The sequence below is a fragment of the Kogia breviceps genome, chromosome 18, assembly GCF_026419965.1.
Source record: "Kogia breviceps isolate mKogBre1 chromosome 18, mKogBre1 haplotype 1, whole genome shotgun sequence".
NCBI lineage: Eukaryota > Metazoa > Chordata > Mammalia > Artiodactyla > Physeteridae > Kogia > Kogia breviceps.
In genome coordinates this window covers 30,226,605-30,245,950 of record NC_081327.1, presented here as the reverse complement: position 1 = coordinate 30,245,950, position 19,346 = coordinate 30,226,605, and the positions used below count along the sequence as shown (strand labels likewise).

The following is a 19,346-nucleotide window of genomic DNA, read 5'->3' as shown; positions in this document are numbered from 1 at the left end:
ATACACAGTTCTGTGCATGGCTGGCTTTCAATCACTGCAAACTGTGGAAACCCAGTGGCTCTTAGCCTTATAAAGGACAAGGTAATAGCCAAGATCTAGTTGTTGCTTCCCAGGGCAGCTTATATACTACCCACTCATAGAGTGTTAAAGCACTCTTACGAACCATCCTTTTCCTGGTCAACCTATAGGAAGCTGCTGCCAGCTACAATGTGATTGCTACACAAGAAGATCAGAGAAAATAGAATAATAAACACTTCCTTTAGTATCTTCCATCCAAGCACCTAACTCACTCACTTCCTAACCTTTAAAACTGGTAGTTTTGGGCTTCCCTGGTGGTGCAGTGGTTGAGAGTCCGCCTGCCGATGCAGGGGACGCGGGTTCGTGCCCTGGGCCGGGAAGATCCCACATGCCGCAGAGCGGCTGGGCCCGTGAGCCATGGCCGCTGAGCCTGCGCGTCCGGAGCCTGTGCTCCACAACGGGAGAGGCCACAACAGTGAGAGGCCCGCTTACTGCAAAAAAAAAAAAAAAAAAAAACTGGTAGTTTTAAGGTCTGGTAGGTGGTAAATTTGTCTTACAAACCTAAACTGAGTCACACAAAGCGAGCTTCTTGAAGGCTTTCATTGTCTATGCTAGTAAGACAGAATTAAATAATTAGCTCAGTTAGTTAATTTAGCAGTTTCAACTATCATAAATATAATCATCTGAGTATCCCTACAAATCTTTAAATTTCCTTGGGCTTCTGTAAAAGGAGGTTTATACTAAGACATGCATTCTCAAGAGGGGTGATACTGCTCTCAAGACAGGTAGCTGGGTTTGGGGTGGGGGGAATCTTACACATTAGAATGGCTTGTAGCCTCCAAAGGGTCTTTATAAAAACAGATATACTGTATATTTGTGGCATTAAAATTTCATTAGGGAAATTTTTATTTTCTGAAAAAAGCTCCATGGGAGGCAATATGGAAAAAAAGAAAAGGATGAGAAACTGCACTAGAGATGCCTTAAGCCCCTTCTTGTGCTAAAATTTGCTAATTTTAAATAAACATTTCACCCCTTGGTATAATCTGTAACCAGGTGAGGCCAGTTTGGTTGCTCCACTCAAAAGGCCAATACGCGAGAGACAAGTGTTGGTGGAAAAGGAAACTTTTCCACCTGGGAAGATGGTGCACTAATGTCCTAAGACCATCTCCAAGTTGCCGGTTAGGAGACAAAGGTTTTAAAGGCAGTGTGAGGATCCACGGGGTGCATGAGCAGCTCGTGCACAATTCCTGGATTAGATGGCATCAAACTGAAGTTTCAAGCATCACCTATCTTCTGGCTTCAACCGGTCTGGGGTCTACGTGCTTGTGATCAGCAGTTTTCATCTGGTAGGAGTCTGCTCCCTGCAAAAACAGCTTAGGAATGTGTGTCAGACTTTTATAGCTTTCAGGGAACTGGGAGCTGGGAGTTCCGGTGACTGTTTATGGCTGGTTTACAGAGTCTAAATTGTTGCCAGTTTTCCAGCTCAACAGCTTGTTTCTCCATCTTCCCATTCCTATAATTAACTCTTGAGCCAGGCTTCTGAGACTGAGGGCAGGCCTGGGAGGCTAAAGCTTTTCTACAAACAAGAGGCAGGTAGAGGACACGGAGGGGAGGGGTCTGTCCCAGGAAGGCCCCATAGGGTCCTGCTTGGTTATGCCTGCTTTTCTTTGATAATCCTCAATCCTGAGGAGGAACAGGTGTGGAACAAGAAAGGAGACAAAGTTTGGGATAGAGAAGTTAATTATAAACTCAGCCGAGGAACTCAGTTTTAGGAGACTTGCTTTTAAATCCAAGCAGGATTAGTTTTAAATTATTATCTAAACAAGGTAGCCTATTTGACAAAAAATAATTTTTAAAAGATTGGTTAGAAACATAATGTGTGTAGCTACTGAATATTGTGTTCATGTTCTCATTTGTGTAATACTTTACAACATGCTTTTATAAACATGACTGCATTTGGTCCTCCTGATATACAGAGGAGGTCAGAAGGGTTTAGGGCCCTTTCCCAAGGTCTCACCACTGATAAGTGACAGGGCTAAGATGCAAGCCTGGTGTCTGGCTCCAGTAATCTCTAGCCACATCTTACTTCCGTTCTGAACAAAAGAATTCTTATAGAGTCTTCTAGTAATTAGACAGGCTGAGAAAGAACAGGAGGAAAAATAACCTATGGACTTCATGTTCACTGTTATTGGAATGAAAAGAGTTTGGAGGTTGCTGTCAAAAGCACGAGTCCCAGGAGTCTGGTTTCTCCCTAGTTCCCCTCCTGCTGTTCTCTGCATACAGCAGTCGGTGCCCTGGAGACTCACCTGTCCCTCAGGCTCAGTCACACAACAAACAGATCACTCCCAGTGCCTTCAGCCAAAGGACTGGCTGAAGTTCACGTATCTGTCCTGGCTGAGGGGGTGTTGCTGACAATATAAATTCCAACTAGGCCCTCCAATTGCATGGTGAGAGGAAACATGTCCCCCGATGAACTAATGTTCCTCCTGCAAGAAACCCCTTTCTAAAACATCCTTGCTCAGGTTCAGAGACCAGATTCCAATAAGTCAACCCCCCATTCACAACAGAGTCCCACTGAAAATGACAAAATCCTGCTTCTAAAGACATGGGCCCCGGGCTTCCCTGGTGGTGCAGTGATTGAGAGTCCGCCTGCCGATGCAGGGGACACAGGTTCGTGCCCCAGTCCGGGAAGATCCCACATGCTGCGGAGCGGCTCGGCCTGTGAGCCATGGCCACTGAGCCTGTGCATCCGGAGCCTGTGCTCACAACGGGAAAGGCCACAACAGTGAGAGGCCTGCGTACCGGCAAAAAAAAAAAAAAAAAAGACATGGGCCCCGACAGTCAAGGAGGGCTTTAGCCTTACCTGCAACGTTTGTTTTTAAAGAAAAATGTATTTGTGTATTATTTAGATCATAAAATGGTACCAATTTTTTCCTTAAGTCTAAAGATAAAAGATCACATTAGAACTTTTAAGATTTGTTTTTGAAGTTCTGAATATAAAGTGTCCAATTACACAGGACATAGGAACTTCTCTCTCTCCTTTTTTTTTCCCCCCATCTTCAGAAAGAGACTTAGAATCAAGTGGTCCCTACCTCCCACTCTAGGTCACATTCTAATGAAAGTGGTTCCATAGAAACCTCTGCCTGATCTTCCAGCTTCCACTCCTACACTCCCCTCCATGCATCTCTGCTGCAGCACCAGCCAATAATCCTTTATTTAAAACATAAACCGAATCCCATCACGCACTTTATTAAAACCAAGGTCTTTACCGTGGCCTACAAGGCCTTATATGATCCAGCCGCTGGCTACCCCACGGCTTCCCTCAATCCATTCCAGCCCCAGCAACTTTCTTGTGTTTCTGGAACACACCAAGTATATCTCTGATCACCCTGTCTAACATAGCAATCTCCCATCACCCCCAACCCCTTACTCTGTTTTTCTCCCATGGAGACAGTGTGTGTGTGTTTCTGTTAACTATCTGGCTCCCCCTCTCAAAGTAACGTCCAAGGGGATGAGACTTGTCTGTCACCTTCACCCTTGTAACTGCAGAGCTAAGAATAGTGCCCAGCACATAGCAAGCCCTCAATAAATCAGGGGCTGAGCTAGTATCAATGGGATCTTTTCAGCCCACTTATGTAGCTGCTATGCACCTACAGCAGAACCAATAAGAATTTTTGGGATTTGTCAGTGCCTACTAACATTATTACGTACAAGGTTCTGTGCTAAATGCTTTTCTCCATTATACAACTTAATGAAAATGAATCATTACTTTTTACTTATGTGTCCCAAGGCATGGCATATGAGAAAACATACAACATAGGTGGCAGTGTCTCAAACTATAAATCATTATATAAACGTTACCTTATTAAATCCACACTGGGTCAGAGAACATGCACTCTAATCTCATTTCTACCGCTTTCCAGTTGAACAGCCTCAAACATTGCTTTGAACCTCTCTGAACCATTATTTCTAATCAGTGAAGTGGGAGTAATAAGAAGAAAATAACAGCTAACAGTTAGTGACCACTGCCTATATGCCAAGCGCATGACATGTATCAGTAGTAACTTACTTAATCCTCTTAGCAACCCTATGTGGTAGATATTAAGTACCTTGCCCAAGGTCATGAACTTAGTAAGCACCGGAGCCACAATCTACGACACCTGTGCTATATGGCAGCTGTTGGCAACTTAGGAAGGATGCTGAGACGATAAACGTAACAAGGCTTTGTACCTGTTAGAAGTTATTACGCTTGGCGTCATAGTATTCCATGCTTTGGGGGCATGCCTCCATCAACACACAGTTTCTTGATCTGCCTTGTCTGCTGTCCTTCTGGACTATAAGCTTTCTGAAAGTCAGGACTCCAACTTTATCTCTGAATCCCCAAGATCTAGCACGAAGGACGTGTCCAGTAAGTCTGGTGAATGCTGAATGACCATATCTTTTTCGTCTCTGTGATTCCCACACCTTGCCCAGCACCCGGCACATAGTAAGCCCCTAAAAGGTACTTAGTAAATTATAGGAAGATACGTGACTGTACATGGATAAAGATCGAAAGTGCAATTTGAATCACTTAAGTTAAGGGTCTTTGTGATTTTTTTTTTCCCCCTTAAAGTTGTTGGCTCTGAGAGGCAGTCTGAGATAGTAGGAGTTCCAGAGCGAAAGGCAGAGGCCCTGGGCTCTAATCTGGAGTCTGCCATTACTGCTAACCCTGACAAAGCCATTCCCCCTCTGGGGTCTTCTCTTCCGTAAGCCCCCTGTCTGTAAAGAGACACCAACATTGTCCGAGTCTAAGTGCCTGAAGACAAGTTAACTGCTCAGAAAAGCCGTTCTGCGTGATTATTCATGATGTGTGCGCAAGATGGAGAGCTACGGAGGCTACCAACCCGTTGCCGGGCAACCCTGGCTGGGGGCGGAGCCTGAGAATCGGGAGCTGGACTGCAGGGACCTAGCGGGAGGAGGTCGTGGGGACTCCAGGGGCCCGGGCCCCGTGCGGGTGGGAACGTGTGGGAGCGGTTACCTTGCCTGCTTGGGTAGCGGCCGCCAGGCACGGGTGAGTCCCGTCGTAGCGCCCTACGGCCACCATGCGGGGGCTGATTTTGTGGCGCAGTTTCAGGGTGAACACAGGCAGCAGCATGATGGCGACAGCTCAGGAGAAGAGGGCTAGTGGTCCGATACCGGTGCAGCGAAGCCGGCCTCACCCGCGGCGGCGAAGAACGCGGGAACCAGGCCGGCCGAGAAACTGAGCGAGACTGAGCCGGATCCCAGGCCACCGGCTTTTTCTGCGGGTGCGCAGGCCCGCCCACCTAGTTCTGCGGCTGCGCAGTCGGGCCTCAGGCTCGGCTGAGGCTGAAGCTGGGTCTCGTTGGTGGAGTCGTGTCTTTTGCAGCTGTAACTTATCCGCGTTGGATTCGACTCAAACAGGTCTACAGTGGCGGTGTCTGAGCCAGCGCACCCCTGGGGCTTCTTCTAGCACTACAACCAAGCTGCTGCACCGTTGCAGACTACGCGCACGTCAACCACACTCCAAAGGGTCATTAATTCAAGAAATATGCCTTGAATGCCTACTCTTCTCCTTACTTTAGCTGTATGTTGATGCCCACAGTAGTTACTAAATATATAGACTCTTTTAAAAAATGTTTTAAACTCTCACCTTTAAATGGTCCATGGCCCTTTGTAAGATGCTCTATAAATTTTAAATGCGAACACGAAAAATTGAAAAGTCATTAAACTTCTCGACATTCATTCAGGTAATTTTTGAGTGTTTACTATGTGTCAGGCACTGTTCTAGACAACAGAGGTATGGTAATTAACATGAGACAAACCTCTGCCCTCCTGGAGCTGACCTCCGTTTCGGGGGGAGACAAACAGTAACTGAGAAATACATGTGGGAGGTCTTTTGGTAGTAAGTGGTAAGGAGGGAAGAGGAATCGAAGTTTGGAGGGAGTGCAGTTTTAAATAAGGTGGTGGGTTAGAGACCTCACTGAGAAAGTCACATCCAGGCAAGAACTTGAAAGAAGTAAGGGAGTCAGTTTTGAGGAAGAGTGTTCCAGCAGAGGAAATTCAGGTGCAAAGGCCAGTACTGAGGGTTCGCTCTGGCTGCCTTCTGAAAATAAACGGTTAGGGCTGAGGGACGAGATGAATGGGAGGCAACAGAGGAGACTGAGAAGGAAGCCAAGTGAAGAGAGTGTTGCCAGGAGTAGGAAAATAACCGTGGCAGATGCTATAGGTGGGTCTTGAAAGATGGGTTCTAGAATATTCTTGATATTTGCATTTTGTAATTATAGCCATACAAATGAGCTTCTTTTTTCAAGCGTACTGGGGGGGGGGTCTGTGACTAGTTCTAATCTCTTCTGGAGATAAATGCCAAAAGACTAAATGTGGGCTTCCCTGGTGGGGCAGTGGTTAAGAATCCACCTGCCAATGCAGTGGACACAGGTTCAAGCCCTGGCCCGGGAAGATCCCACATGCCACGGAGCAACTAAGCCCATGCGCCACAACTACTGAGCCCGTGCTCTAGAACCTGCAAGCCACAACTACCGAAGCCCGCGCACCTGAAGCCTGTGCTCCACAACAAGAGAGGCCACCGCACTGAGAGGCCCGCACACCACAGCGAGGAACGGCCCCCACTCGCTGCAACTGGAGAGAGCCTGCACACAGCAACAAAGACCCAACGCAGCCAAAAATAAAATAAATAAATTCAATAAATAAATTTATAAATGACTAAATTTGAGGGCCTCGATGGAATGTAAGGCCTGAGCCAATAGCCCGATAAACCCCGTCTGATAGGCCCTGCCTCTGACTTCTCCCAGCTCCTTTCTGCCCCAGTGTCTCTGCTTCACTGCCTAGATCCTACAGTCCTGTAGCACTTACCCAACCAGCCCTGTAACGGAAATTGCCCTGGGTCTGTTCTCCTGCCTTTTACCATCAGAACTTTGTGAGGTACCCCTCCCCTCAGCCCCTAGACTCTGCCTCCGGGGAGGCATCAGCTCACTGAATCCACTCCATTTTGCTAATAGCTGATCACAAGGCTGACAGGCCACCCCCCCAACCCAGGAACAGCTTGAAAGAAATAAATCTCTAATAGAGGTCATCTCACAGTCTTCATTTTTCTGACAAACATGTATTGAGGGTCTCTGTGTGCTAGCCAGTGTTCAAGTAGTTAGGGACACCATGGTATACAAGAAAGACATAATCTGTGCCCTCATGGAATTTATATCTAGGAGTGTATTCATTTGCTAATACACCACCACAACAAAATACCAGCAACTGGGTACCTTAAACAACAGAAATTTATGCAATCACAGTTCTAGAGGCTGGAAGTCCAAGATCAAGATGCCGAAACAATTGATTTCTCCTGAAGCCTCTCTCCTTGGCTTGCTGCCTCTTCCCGTGGTTGTCCCTCTGTGCATGCACCCTTCTCTGCGTGTCCAAATTTCCTCTTCTGGTAAGGACACCAGTCTGATTGGATCAGGGCCTGCCCTAAGGGCCTCATTTTAACATAATCACCTCTTTAAAGGTCCTAACTCCAGATACTTGCCTTCTGAGTACTGGGTGTTAGGACTTCAGCAAATGAATTTGGATGGAGGGGTACACAATTCAGCCTGTATCAAGGAGACAGGGAGAAACAGACACTGAACATGAAAGCAAATAAGATCACTTTCTCTGATAAGGCTGATGTGCTGAGGCTCAGAAAAGGCTTTTCAGAGGAAGTGACATTTGAACCAAGAGCTTTATGACAAGAAAGTGTCAGCCCTTAGAAGATGTGAGGGAAGGGCATTCCAGACAGAGGGAACAGCAAGGGCAAAGGCCCAGGATGGGCACGTGTGAAGATCAGAAAGAAGACAAGGTGGCGGGAGCCCAGCAAGTGAGAACGAGAGGCCAGGAGGGGCCACAACACGCAGGACTGTGAGCCACACCAAGGAGCTTGGGTTTTAGTCTTTAGCAGGCAGACAAGTCCATGGCCTGCTGGATATGCACGTAAAGCTGGTCTTGGCCTCCACCCACCCGGTGAAGCCTCGCTCGCTCAGTGTACTGCCTTGGGGGCCTGCAACTTTGCTCTCGCTCTTCCCAACGGGACAGTACCAGCAGCAGTGGCAGCCATCACGGACATTTAATGAGCATGTTCTAGGTGCCATTCTGAGTACTTTCTATGGATCATCTCTCTTAATCCTCCCTATGAGGCAGATACCACTGTTATCCCATTTGACAGATGACAAAACCTTCCCAGAGTCACCTCCTCCCTTCATAACTCTTCACTGGTTCCCCATTTTCAGGCAAAGTAAGTTCAAGCTCTTTGACAGATTACACAAAGATCTCCAAGTTCTGACCACTGCTGGCCTCTGCAGCCTCCGCTTTTGCTGCCTCTTGCCTCAAGCTCAGTCCCTTCTCAGCTGCTTTCTCAGCCTCTCTGCCTTTGCTCACACTAGCCCTCTGCCTGGAATGTCCTCACCCTTACCTCATAGGTTGGACAGCACCACCCAGGGAGTTGTGTCTGACGGTCTCTCTTACAGCAGCTGCCACACTTGGGAGGTAGCCTCCCTTCCTCTCTGCGCTTTCACGGGTCCCCCAGCAGTCATATCATTCGCTATATGGGGGGTATTTGAGTCTTTGCATCACAACCCTAATTAGGAACAGCATGGATCCCCAGAAGGGTAGAGAATCCCCATCCTCCCTGCCAAGCCACTGATCAGGGCAGGGACTTGGAGGCCTTCCAACCATAGCCGGGACAGGCTGGCCTACAGTCTTCTCTACCTCTCACCACCCACTAGGAATCACTGGCTTTTCAGAGGGGACACATCTTCACATCAGGGAGATCTGAGGCTCCTGAGAACCCAAGACTTGGAGGGGAGGAGCTTGTGGGCTCTAAGTTGGCAGCATTCCATAGCAGGTGAGCCCACAAGCCTTGAGAGCCTGCAGACCTGGGTTTAAACTCCTCCTCGGTCAATCACTAGTTGAGACTGGGGCCCATCATTTAATCCTCACGCCCCCATGGGCTGAGTGCCTTCTCTGTGCCAGGCACTGGACACACTAACTCACTGAATCCTCGCAGCCACCCTCCGAGGGAGATTCTGTCATCATCCCATTGTACAAGAGAGGAAACTGAGTCATGGGCAGTTTTATAACCTAAGTCCAAGGTCACACAGCTGGGAAGTGGCAGAACCAGGAGGGCTCACCCAGGTGGTCTGGGGTCCAGAGCATGAGCTGCTAACCACTGCACATCCTTCTCCTTCAGTCAACACCCCAAGCACCAGTGTCTCTTCTAGAAAAGAGAAAGATTAATAGTACTACTTCTGGGGAATGTTGTTGTGAGAATTAGACCAGTGAATATAAATAAAGGACTTGAAGCAATGCCTGGCACTTGATAAGGGACCCCATAAATGGTTATTATCGTCGTTACTATAAGGTTATTATTATTACCTGCCGCCAGCCACGGCGGGTCCTCAAAGTGCAGCAACGATCGACGAGAGGGGGTAGGGAACTGAACGCACCAAGGTATGGGATCAGAAGGGCACAGACAACTGATGGTTGCAAGGCAAGTTCAATAACAAAGCATAGCCATATATATATACCCCTAAAGCAGGGAATTTGCTTAGTCACGCCTTATCGGCATCAGCTGGTTGATTGGCTTCTCGGCTAAGTCACGCCTTATCGGCATCAGCTGGTTGATTGGCTTTTCGGCTTCTCCCTCAAAGGCACCAATTTCCCCTCCATGGTTGCTTTTCCTAGCTTTAGGGAACAACCAGGGACTCCCAGTAACTGAGCAGGTCCCTGGAGCGATTTGGCCAAAGGCCATCTCCTTTTTTACGTTCATACCATAAAGTCCAGGATGCATACCAAGGAGAGTAGAATCGGGCCCTGAGGCTTATGAGGGTCTTAATGGCGCCTTCCTCAGAGGGCAATGCTCGCCACATTTCCCCCTCTTTTATTTTTTAAAGCTTGATAATGCAATTTCAACCCATACACCTCCTGACGAAGAGCAGCGAGACGGCCAACAAAGCGTAATAAACAAGGTAATGCAATTAACATCAACAATACACATGATCCCACGGTAATCAATCCTGTGAGTCCATTTTGAAACCAATGCATTGGGTTTAACCATTGAAGCTGATCCAAGAGTCCTGGAATTAATTGTTGGGGCCCGTCTTCTTGTAGATGAGCTTCTTGAATTGCTTGTTATTTCCGCATTAAGTTTTTGTATGTCCATACTAATGTGTCCATCAGTCCATACACTTAAAAAGTGCATTTTTACTTTGTTCCAATCCCAGTCAGTTTCATTATAAGCATGTTGAGTCACACAAATCCAAGTATATTTAGCATGGCAAATCAAACTCATTTTCAATTTTAAAGCCATAATTTGGTCTCCTAAACCTATGAGAGCATTTTTTAACTCATCAACCTCAGTTTTTAGTTGAGTATCAATATGACTTTGTCATGCTAATGCAATACTGGTATTTTTAGACAATTGATTAACATAATGTGCTTGTTGTACAGTTTTACTTAATGCTAAACTGGCGGTAGCAGCTGTGGCTGTTAAAGCGGCTAAGGCTAATATGCTACATATTAATATTCCAATGAATCGTTTAAGTCTTTTTAAAGCTTCAGATAATTCTAGCCTAGCTTGCATGCTAGTACTATGATACCATGGTTCAGAAATATTTACAGGCAGTATTACATAGGAAGGTTGTTTTAACATCATAACAGAAAAAGTTCCTTTCATAGGCAGAATGCAAGTACTAAAAATACAATTCTGACAAGTTATATTATATCCTAAGGAACCAGAAGTAAACTCAATCTGTAAATCTCCTATTAGCAAGGCATATGAGGGTGTAACACAAGTAATAACCGGTTGATAAGAATAAGACAATGCAAACTTCCCCAAATCCCAATGCTTATAAAAACCAAACTATTATTAGTAACAGAAACTGAAGAAATTAAAATGGTACCATTATTATAATTTAAGGTGCACCAGATTTGAGAATTCAAAATCAGATTGGGGAAAATCAGAAGGAAAAAAGAGGGAAACTTCAAACTTGTAACAGCTTTAACTACCCTTAAACTATGGCCGGCCAGTAAAGTCCCTTGTCCTCCTACATATACTTCAACACAAAGATAGTATCTTTGACTTTGCAGCTTCTATTAGAGCTCCACTTTCAGCTTTATGATTAGACCCATCTTTGTTGCTGTAATTACCAGTCTCATTCTTTCCATTTTTTTTATTTTTGCCCTGTGAAATCATTTTTTCTAGAACAGCAAGAAGATGTAAAGCTTTCTTAGCTTGGTAGGTTAATATATACAGGTCTACGAGCAAAAAACACACTGCTTGGGCAAATTTTTCTTCAGAAGGTTCTATGAACTGATAAAGTTTTTCACCAACGGATATGGCTTCTGTATACTGTCGGACATGATACAGGATGACTGCTTGATTGTAATACAACATACTGTTTTCAACATCATCTAATGCATCCATTTCTTCAACAGCTGAGTGCACCTGATTCTTCAACTGGTTAAGTGTCTGTCTTAAACTATCTGTTGTTGCCTGGTTACTTTTGAAAAACTCAGCTACTGCCGTATTCAAAATTATTTTATAATCGTCTTTGTTTATATCTTGTAGGCAGGCAAGATGTTGCAGACAGACATCATAATTTCCAGCTGTGAAAGCCTGGAAAGCACTGGTGGACAACTCCTTCTCTAGAGATCAGTGATCTCAGGTCGCTCCTTGGATACTTTTTGTCCCATATTTTTTTTTACTTCTGACTATTGCCCCGAGTTACTATCAACTTTACTATGTGGCCACACTTTCACTCGTAACTCCGGGGATTCACCTACCGAGATTCAGATGTCCCTCTCGTCCGGTCCCTGTTCGGGCGCCACTTGCCGCCAGCCGCGGCGGGTCCTCAAAGTGCAGCAACGATCGACGAGAGAGGGTAGGGAACTGAATGCACCAAGGTATGGGATCAGAAGGGCACAGACAACTGATGGTTGCAAGGCAAGTTCAATAACAAAGCATAGCCATGTATATCCACCCCTAAAGCAGGGAATTTGCTTAGTCACGCCTTACAGGCATCAGCTGGTTGATTGGCTTCTCGGCTTAGTCACCTTATCGGCATCAGCTGGTAGATTGGCTTCTCGGCTTCTCCCTCAAAGGCACCAATTTCCCCTCCAGGGTTGCTTTTCCTAGCTTTAGGGAACAACCAGGGACTCCCAGTAACTGAGCAGGTCCCTGGAGCGATTTGGCCAAAGGCCATCTCCTTTTTTACGTTCATACCATAAAGTCCAGGATGCATACCAAGGAGAGTAGAATCGGGCCCTGAGGCTTATGAGGGTCTTAATGGCGCCTTCCTCAGAGGGCAATGCTCGCCACAATTACCTATAGCTGAAAAGGCTGCTTTTGACTTGTCAGGGTTGCTATTGTAATAAAGTTGGTGTCTTTTTTCTTTTCTTTTTTTTTTTTAGCAGGTAGCTTTGTTCCAAATATCCTCTCAGCACTGGGGTTAGAAAAACCAACCTCAGGGGCTTCCCTGGTGGCTCAGTGGTTAAAAGTCCACCTGCCGATGCAGGGGACACGGGTTCGTGCCCCGGTCCAGGAAGATCCCACATGCCACGGCGCGGCTGGGCCCGTGAGTCATGGCCGCTGAGCCTGCACGTCCGGAGCCTGTGCTCTGCAACGGGAGAGGCCACAGCAGTGAGAGGCCCGCGTACCGCAAAAAAAAAAAAAAGAAAGAAAAAGAAAAACCAACCTCACTAGTCAAGGTCTGGTGGACCTAGTTGAGACCAAGAATTTAGATCCTGACTTACAGGGGCCATGCCTGCCACCTGCCTCTACTTCTGGGTCCTCACCTCGCCTATGCAAAGCACCCACACTAGAGGGTGTGCAGGTGTAAAGAACGGAGGCTCTCACACATCAGGACTCAGGATTAAAGGCCTGGACAGAGGCGGGGTGAGAGGGCCCCCAGGACCTGTGGCCTCCACTAGTCTAGTCACAGGGTTGACGTCTGGGAAGTGGACTGGGGCAGGGGAGCAGCTGGAGAAGGATTTTTGCCTTTATCTTTATGCACTGTGGTGTTGGCTGTTTTTATAGTGAGTTTGGTTTACTTCTGTAATTAACACATATGCAACAACTTGAAAATAAAGGAGTGTGAGGGTGGGGACTGTCTGTGAACCTCAGAGATCCACAGCCTCTCCCCACCAGTTGCCCCAGAACCTGCCCATAAAGGACCCCAGCTTTAAGTTTCCCCAAACTTAAAGGGAGTGACCTTTAGGCCATGGAGGGGCAGCGGCCGGGGACCACTGGGGCAGAGCAGACGGTAGAGAGCCTGGCTCTGTGAGAACGGTTCACACGTAGTCCTCCCCGATGCTCCATCCTTCAATCTTTCATCACATGACTCCCTGGTAACTCTGGAATGCGTCTGCCGGGGGCCGTGAAGGTGAGGCTGTTTGTGTTGGTCTCTTCTGTCAGCCCGTTTCACGCATGTGAAATGAGGAGTAGAAGACTCACATGCAAAGTCACTTCACAGCATGTCACTTACACAAAACAGAAACAGCTAACCTTTGGTCAGCAGACAGGGAAAAGCTAAATCATCATCATCATAATAATAATAGGAGCTAACACCTGTTGGACACTTACTATGTGCCAGACTCTAAATTATTTACTTGTATGTTTATCTCACTTAATCCTCATAATAACTCTATGAGAGAGGTAATATTATTATCCCCATTTTACAGTTTGCACAAACTAATTTCAACTACAATTTTTCCTCTACTCCCCACCTTATTCCACCCCAACCTGCACATTTCACTGAACTGGTAGGAAATGCCATCCATCAGTGTTCGGTATCCCCCCATCACCCACTTTACCACACTCCAACCTCAGAGACCCATCAGAACCAGGGAGGCCTACTGATGCCAGAAAATGGGGGGAGGGGTCTCCTGTGGTTGCTGCCAATATCCTTGTCCAAGGTCTCAGTGGTTTCTCGTTATGGGGGGGTTCTCTGATACTTCCATAGGACTTGAAACGTCCTGGAGAGGCCAAAAATCTCAGCGCCCAGGGTCCCATATGCCTCAAAGCATCATTGCCTTCTTGGGGCTCTTGCCACATCCCCAGGTGAGGCCGGGGTCCACAATGGTGCTCAGATGCTTGTAGCTTAAGTCTGTGAATAACCTCAGGAAGAGATGCTGAAAGTCAGACTAAGTGAGAAACACTTATATTAAAATGGAACTTTTTCAACAAAATTCATCATCTGTACACTTAAAACAAGTAATTTTATGGTATGTAAATTATGCCTCTAGGAAGTAGTTTTGTTTGTTTGTTTGTTTGTTTTTTACATTTTGAAATCAAAATATAAGATCATGTCGCTCCGTTACATAAAATCCTCCAATGGCTTCGCATTACAAGTTGAACAAAATCCAAACTTTTAACTTGGCCTACAGAACTCTGGTGTCTGTGAATCATCCCCACACCTCCTGGTCTCACCTCAGGGCTTTTGCACTTACAGTCCCCTCTGCCTGGAATGCTCAGCCCCCAGATCTTGTCAAGCCTGGCTCCTATGTGTCAATCAGGTCTCAGTTCAATGCTCCCCTCCTCAGAGAGACCTGCCCAGTGCCCCAGCCCTCGCTTGCTCCATCTCTCTCACTCTCACATCATTCTGCTTTATTTTCTTCATAGTGTTTCTCTCTTCCTGAGATGATCTTCTTTATTTATTTCTTTGTTTTTTTTGTCTCTCCACACTAGAATTCAAGTGTCTTGCCCACTTTTGGTAGGGGAGCCCAGTACCTCCCTACCCTCACCTCAAGAGAAAGAAAGAGAAATCAGGTTAGATGGAGGTCAGTGTATTACTTTTTCCTTTGTAAGAAGTGATAATGGAGGGAATTCCCTGGTGGCACAGTGGTTAAGAATCCGCCTGCCAATGCGGGGGACACAGGTTCGATCCCTGGTCCAGGAGGATCCCACAGGCCGCGGAGCAACTAAGCCCGCGTGCCACAACTACTGAGCCTGTGCTCTAGAGCCCGCGAGCCACAACTACTGAGCCTGCGTGCCACAACTACTGAAGCCCGCGCACCTAGAGCCCGTGCTCCATAACAAAGAGTAGCCCTCACTCGCCACAATTAGAGAAAGCCCACGCGCAGCAACGAAGACCCAACGCAGCCAAAAATAAATAAATAAATGTATTAAGAAAAAAAAAGAAATGATAATGGAGAATGTGACTTCTATTTGCCAGAAAATGGGCTTCCTAATCCTGAATGCCAGAATCGGGAGATTTGTTCATCACTGGAAAACTACAGGCCAAGTCCTGGGGGCAAGCTTCTTTCACCACCCTTGGGGGAATAGGCAGGCCAGCTCCTGGGAGGTGGCTGAGCTGCAACCCCAGGAGACACGGCAGAGCAGCAGGGGCAAAGGACACCAGGACTGTCATGCAATGTTCTTGCTGCCTCCGCAAAGGATACTCCAGCCTAACGTCGTCCAAGTGTCTTCAACAGTTCCTGGCACATAATGGATAATACTAAATATTTGGTGAATGAATGATGTCTATTCAAATATGTCAACATTCACGTCTTAAATAACTCACTTGTCAGGACTTACTAAACCACCTTACAGTTCCTTCCACCCGGAATGCTCAGCCCCCAAAGCATTTCAAGCCGCGACTCCCATGTGTCAATCAGATCTCAGCTCGACGCTTCCCTCCTCAGAGAGGTCTGCCCAGTGCCCCCATCTCTCTCTCTCATGACCCTGGTCCACTCTGTAGGACCGGCCGACATAACTCCTCCCCACTGAAAATTTCAAAACAGATTGTATGGTTTTGTATTACTGGGCATTGAGAAGTGATGCCTCTTCCTTTCTCTTATTTTGTACCATGACACCCACAAGACCATGCTTGACATTCTGGGAGTGATCTGAGCACGATTCATGATTCTGGGTGAGCCAGAGGTTCCCTGAAGCGAAGAAGGGAAGCTATGAGGGAATGATTACTATTTGCACACATATGAGGACCAGAGTTATTATTTTTTTATAGAAACAGCAATAAAGCAATGCTTTAATGCATCACATTCTCAGTTATTCAAAGACTTCGTAAGTTACGTTTAAAGACCCTTTAAGAAAGTAAAGATTTTTGTCTAGCAGGATTCAAATATTATAACAGCCTTGCCAAACAATTCGCTCAAAGAAACAGATTTTGATGAATTTTTGTTGATGTTCTTTCTCATACTCTCTGGCTTTCAGCATAAGCTTCTGATTTTGAAATCCTTCTATAACTTACATCAGTGGTGATTTTTTTTTAAATCTGCAAATCTACTCTCCTTAATCTTTTTGTTGTTGTGACTGATGAAAAACTACTCCCACTTTCATCTCCACCTGCCAAGTCCACGGTGGCAAATGGTATTGATTGACGGGGAGACGTGACCAGAGGTGAGCTGACAATGACAAGTCAGCTCTGCCAGGGCAACGCCACATGTGGGTGTGGGCACTCGACTCTGGCTAAGGCTTGTCTCAGCTTTCGTAACCACCTATTTGGGCAGGAAGACAACCTCTGGGGCACCTGCTCTGGAAAGTTTGAATTTTTCTACCTTCTTAGGAGCTCCTGTAGCTGAAAGCAGTGTGCAGCTTTGCAGATCTGAGCATTCTTTTTTTAATATTTATTTATTTGGCTGCGTCAGGTCTTAGCTGCGGCAGGTGGTATCTTTCCTTGTGGCGTGCAGCCTTCTCTCTAGTTGTGGCGCGCATGAGCTCCAGAGTGCACTCAGGCTAGTAGTTGCAGCACGCGGGCTTAGTTGCCCCGCAGCATGTGGGATCCTAGTTCCCCTACCAGGGATCAAACCCGCGTCCCCTGCGTTGGCAGGTGGATTCTTAACAACTGGACCACCAGGGAAGACCCCATATCTGAGCATTCTATCTTCAAGGAGCAGAGCAAGCTGAAGGGAACTACAAGTTCCATTTCTACAATCATGGCATTTCCCAGTAGGAAGAGGCCAGAGAGATTGCCAGCCCGGGCTTCTAACCAAGGCAAGAATCACCATCCAGCCTCTATTTGAATACTTCCCGTGATTGAAGGGCTTGTGACTCACATGGAAGCCATTACATTTGAACACGTTTCTCAGAAATCTCTTACTTATATTGGGTCATGTATCTGTCTCTCTATAGAAATAGACAGATTGACTTCATCACTATACCCATGTGGGATCCTCAGGTGTTTGAAGATTTATCATCTTCCCTCCATGGCTTCTTTATGCTGAACACCCCCAGGTGGATCCTTCAAGGGTTTGGGAGTTTGGGGGGATGAAATTCCTAGTTCCTTTACCTACCTGGACACACTTAACCATTACTTCTTCCTTAAGGAGCCTGCTTTGAGAGGAACTTTAAAGCAGATGTGACATACTGTGAACCCTCTCCTCCTACACACACAGACGTCCTTTCCCTCCACCTGCCTCAAGCTCCCAGGGACAAGGCCAAGGTGATGACAACAGTACCACACAGAGAACAGGGGTGTCAGGCAGCCGTGAAATTCTCCAACAGCGACACCAGGAAACAAAGATATGGGCTATTTTTTTGAGAAATAGACAAAAGCAAATAACCAGAGTGCTAAGGCTTGATGGGTCCCTGCAAGACACAGAAGACATGCTCAACTGGAATGGCGAGAAACTGAATGACGGTGTGGACAGGACTTGGGAAACCAACACGAGAAAAGGAGGCACCTGTTATGGGTTGAATTGTATCCTCCCTGCCCCACCAAAAAAAGGTATGTTGGATTTCTAACCCCCAGTGCCTCAGAATGTGACCTTATTTGGAATTGGGGTCTTTGCATAGATAATCAAATTAAAAGAGGTTATTAGAACATCATAATCTAATACGACTAGTGTCCTTAGAAGAGGGGGAAATTTGGACAGACACATCCAGAGAGAACGCCATGTGAAGATGAAGGCAGAGATCAGGGTGATGCTTGGGGTATAGGAGAGGGGTATAGATTTAAATGCAGGTGGTTTGAAGGAGAGATGTTTAATAAAGTCTTTGATTTAATCTTGGAAAAAAAAAAAAAAAGACCCAGAGCAACCTAATTAATTAATTAATTATTCATCCTAAGCACAAACCTTGTGCAATTACAAATTCCATGTGTTAGTTGCATTTCTTTCTAATACGCATTAATGTCAATTAAAACCACTAAAACAACAACGTTTTTCAGCACACCATCCTAAAGCCTCTCGCTTTGGGGAACCCCAGGCTAGAGCACCTCTCTCCCTGGTGAGCAGAGGATTCACTAACCCCACTCCTCCTCTTGCTCCATGACCTTGAGCAAGTCCCTTGGATTTCTCTGGGCCTCAGTTTCCCCATCTCCAGGTTCCTTATAGCTCTTACATAATGAGGTGGTGAAATGCACAGATTCAAACCATTCAGCCTGGGTTAAAATTCCTGCCTTCCCTTTCTTGGCAGTGTGACTCCAGGCAAGTCACTAAACTCACCTCTGGCTCAGTTGCACCATCTGTGAAATGGGGACTACTGTGCAGGCTGCCGAGGGACCTTCCTAAGGACCCTACTCTGACCACCTGATTGTAATGCCATGTGTCCCCTGCCCCCAGCAATTTCTGATCCCTCTAATTCTTCTCTACTTGTCCTTTTCTCCATAGCAGTTATTAGCTCCCAATGAACTGTAGGCTCAATTGATTGATTACGTTTATTCTTTTTTTTTTTTTTTTTTTTTGCGGTACGCGGGCCTCTCACTGTCGTGGCCTCTCCCGTTGCGGAGCACAGGCTCCAGACGCGCAGGCCCAGCGGCCATGGCTCACGGGCCCAGCCGCTCCGCGGCACGTGGGATCTTCCCGGACCGGGGCACGAACCCGTGTCCCCTGCATCGGCAGGCGGACTCTCAACCACTGCGCCACCAGGGAAGCCCCACACATTTGCTTTTTAAATTTGGGGAGCTATTGTGGTTATCCTGCAGTTTGCATGTCACCATCCATGACAGAGCACACCTGTTTCCTCACCGCCCTCCCACACAGCATACTTCACATTTTGGGATCCCTGCCAATCAGACAGATTTTTTTTTTTAATGTTATCTGGTTGTAATTTGAATTTGCATTTCTATTAGTATAAGTGTAGATGAGTATCTTATCATTTGTTCTAAGAGCCATCCGTATTATTTTTTATATCATCTCTGCCTGCACTTATATGAATGGTCTAAGTTTTCTCACACAGATCCAGCCCTCCCACAGGGAAACCCACGGCACTGATCTCAGGCTGAGCCCTCTGTGGACCCCTCAGAGGACTGAAAAGCAGAGGATCCATATCTCCTGCTATGTCCAGATCACGATCATGCTCGATGACTCAAGTCTCCTTTTGGGTTTTC

General features: G+C 46.5%; 1 protein-coding gene and 1 long non-coding RNA gene across 4 annotated transcripts in view; both read right to left on the bottom strand.

Annotated features, from left to right (window-relative positions):
- The window catches only part of BBS2 (Bardet-Biedl syndrome 2), a 33,151-nt gene extending 27,755 nt beyond the window's left edge, over positions 1-5,396 (bottom strand). Inside the window, exon 1 of the mRNA XM_067019702.1 lies at positions 5,036-5,396. Coding sequence (XP_066875803.1) covers positions 5,036-5,152 — 117 coding nt within the window. The 5' untranslated portion in view covers positions 5,153-5,396. The remainder of the gene's footprint in view (positions 1-5,035) is intronic.
- A 3,911-nt stretch (positions 5,397-9,307) lies between these two features.
- The window catches only part of LOC131745387 (uncharacterized), a 45,016-nt gene continuing 34,977 nt past the window's right edge, over positions 9,308-19,346 (bottom strand). For 2 of the 3 annotated variants that reach the window (XR_010837819.1, XR_010837820.1), the window contains one exon: positions 9,308-9,496. This is a non-coding gene — a long non-coding RNA (uncharacterized lncRNA). Of the gene's footprint in view, positions 9,497-9,540; positions 11,951-19,346 lie in introns of those variants that run through there. The other variant, XR_010837821.1, reaches the window with a different exon arrangement.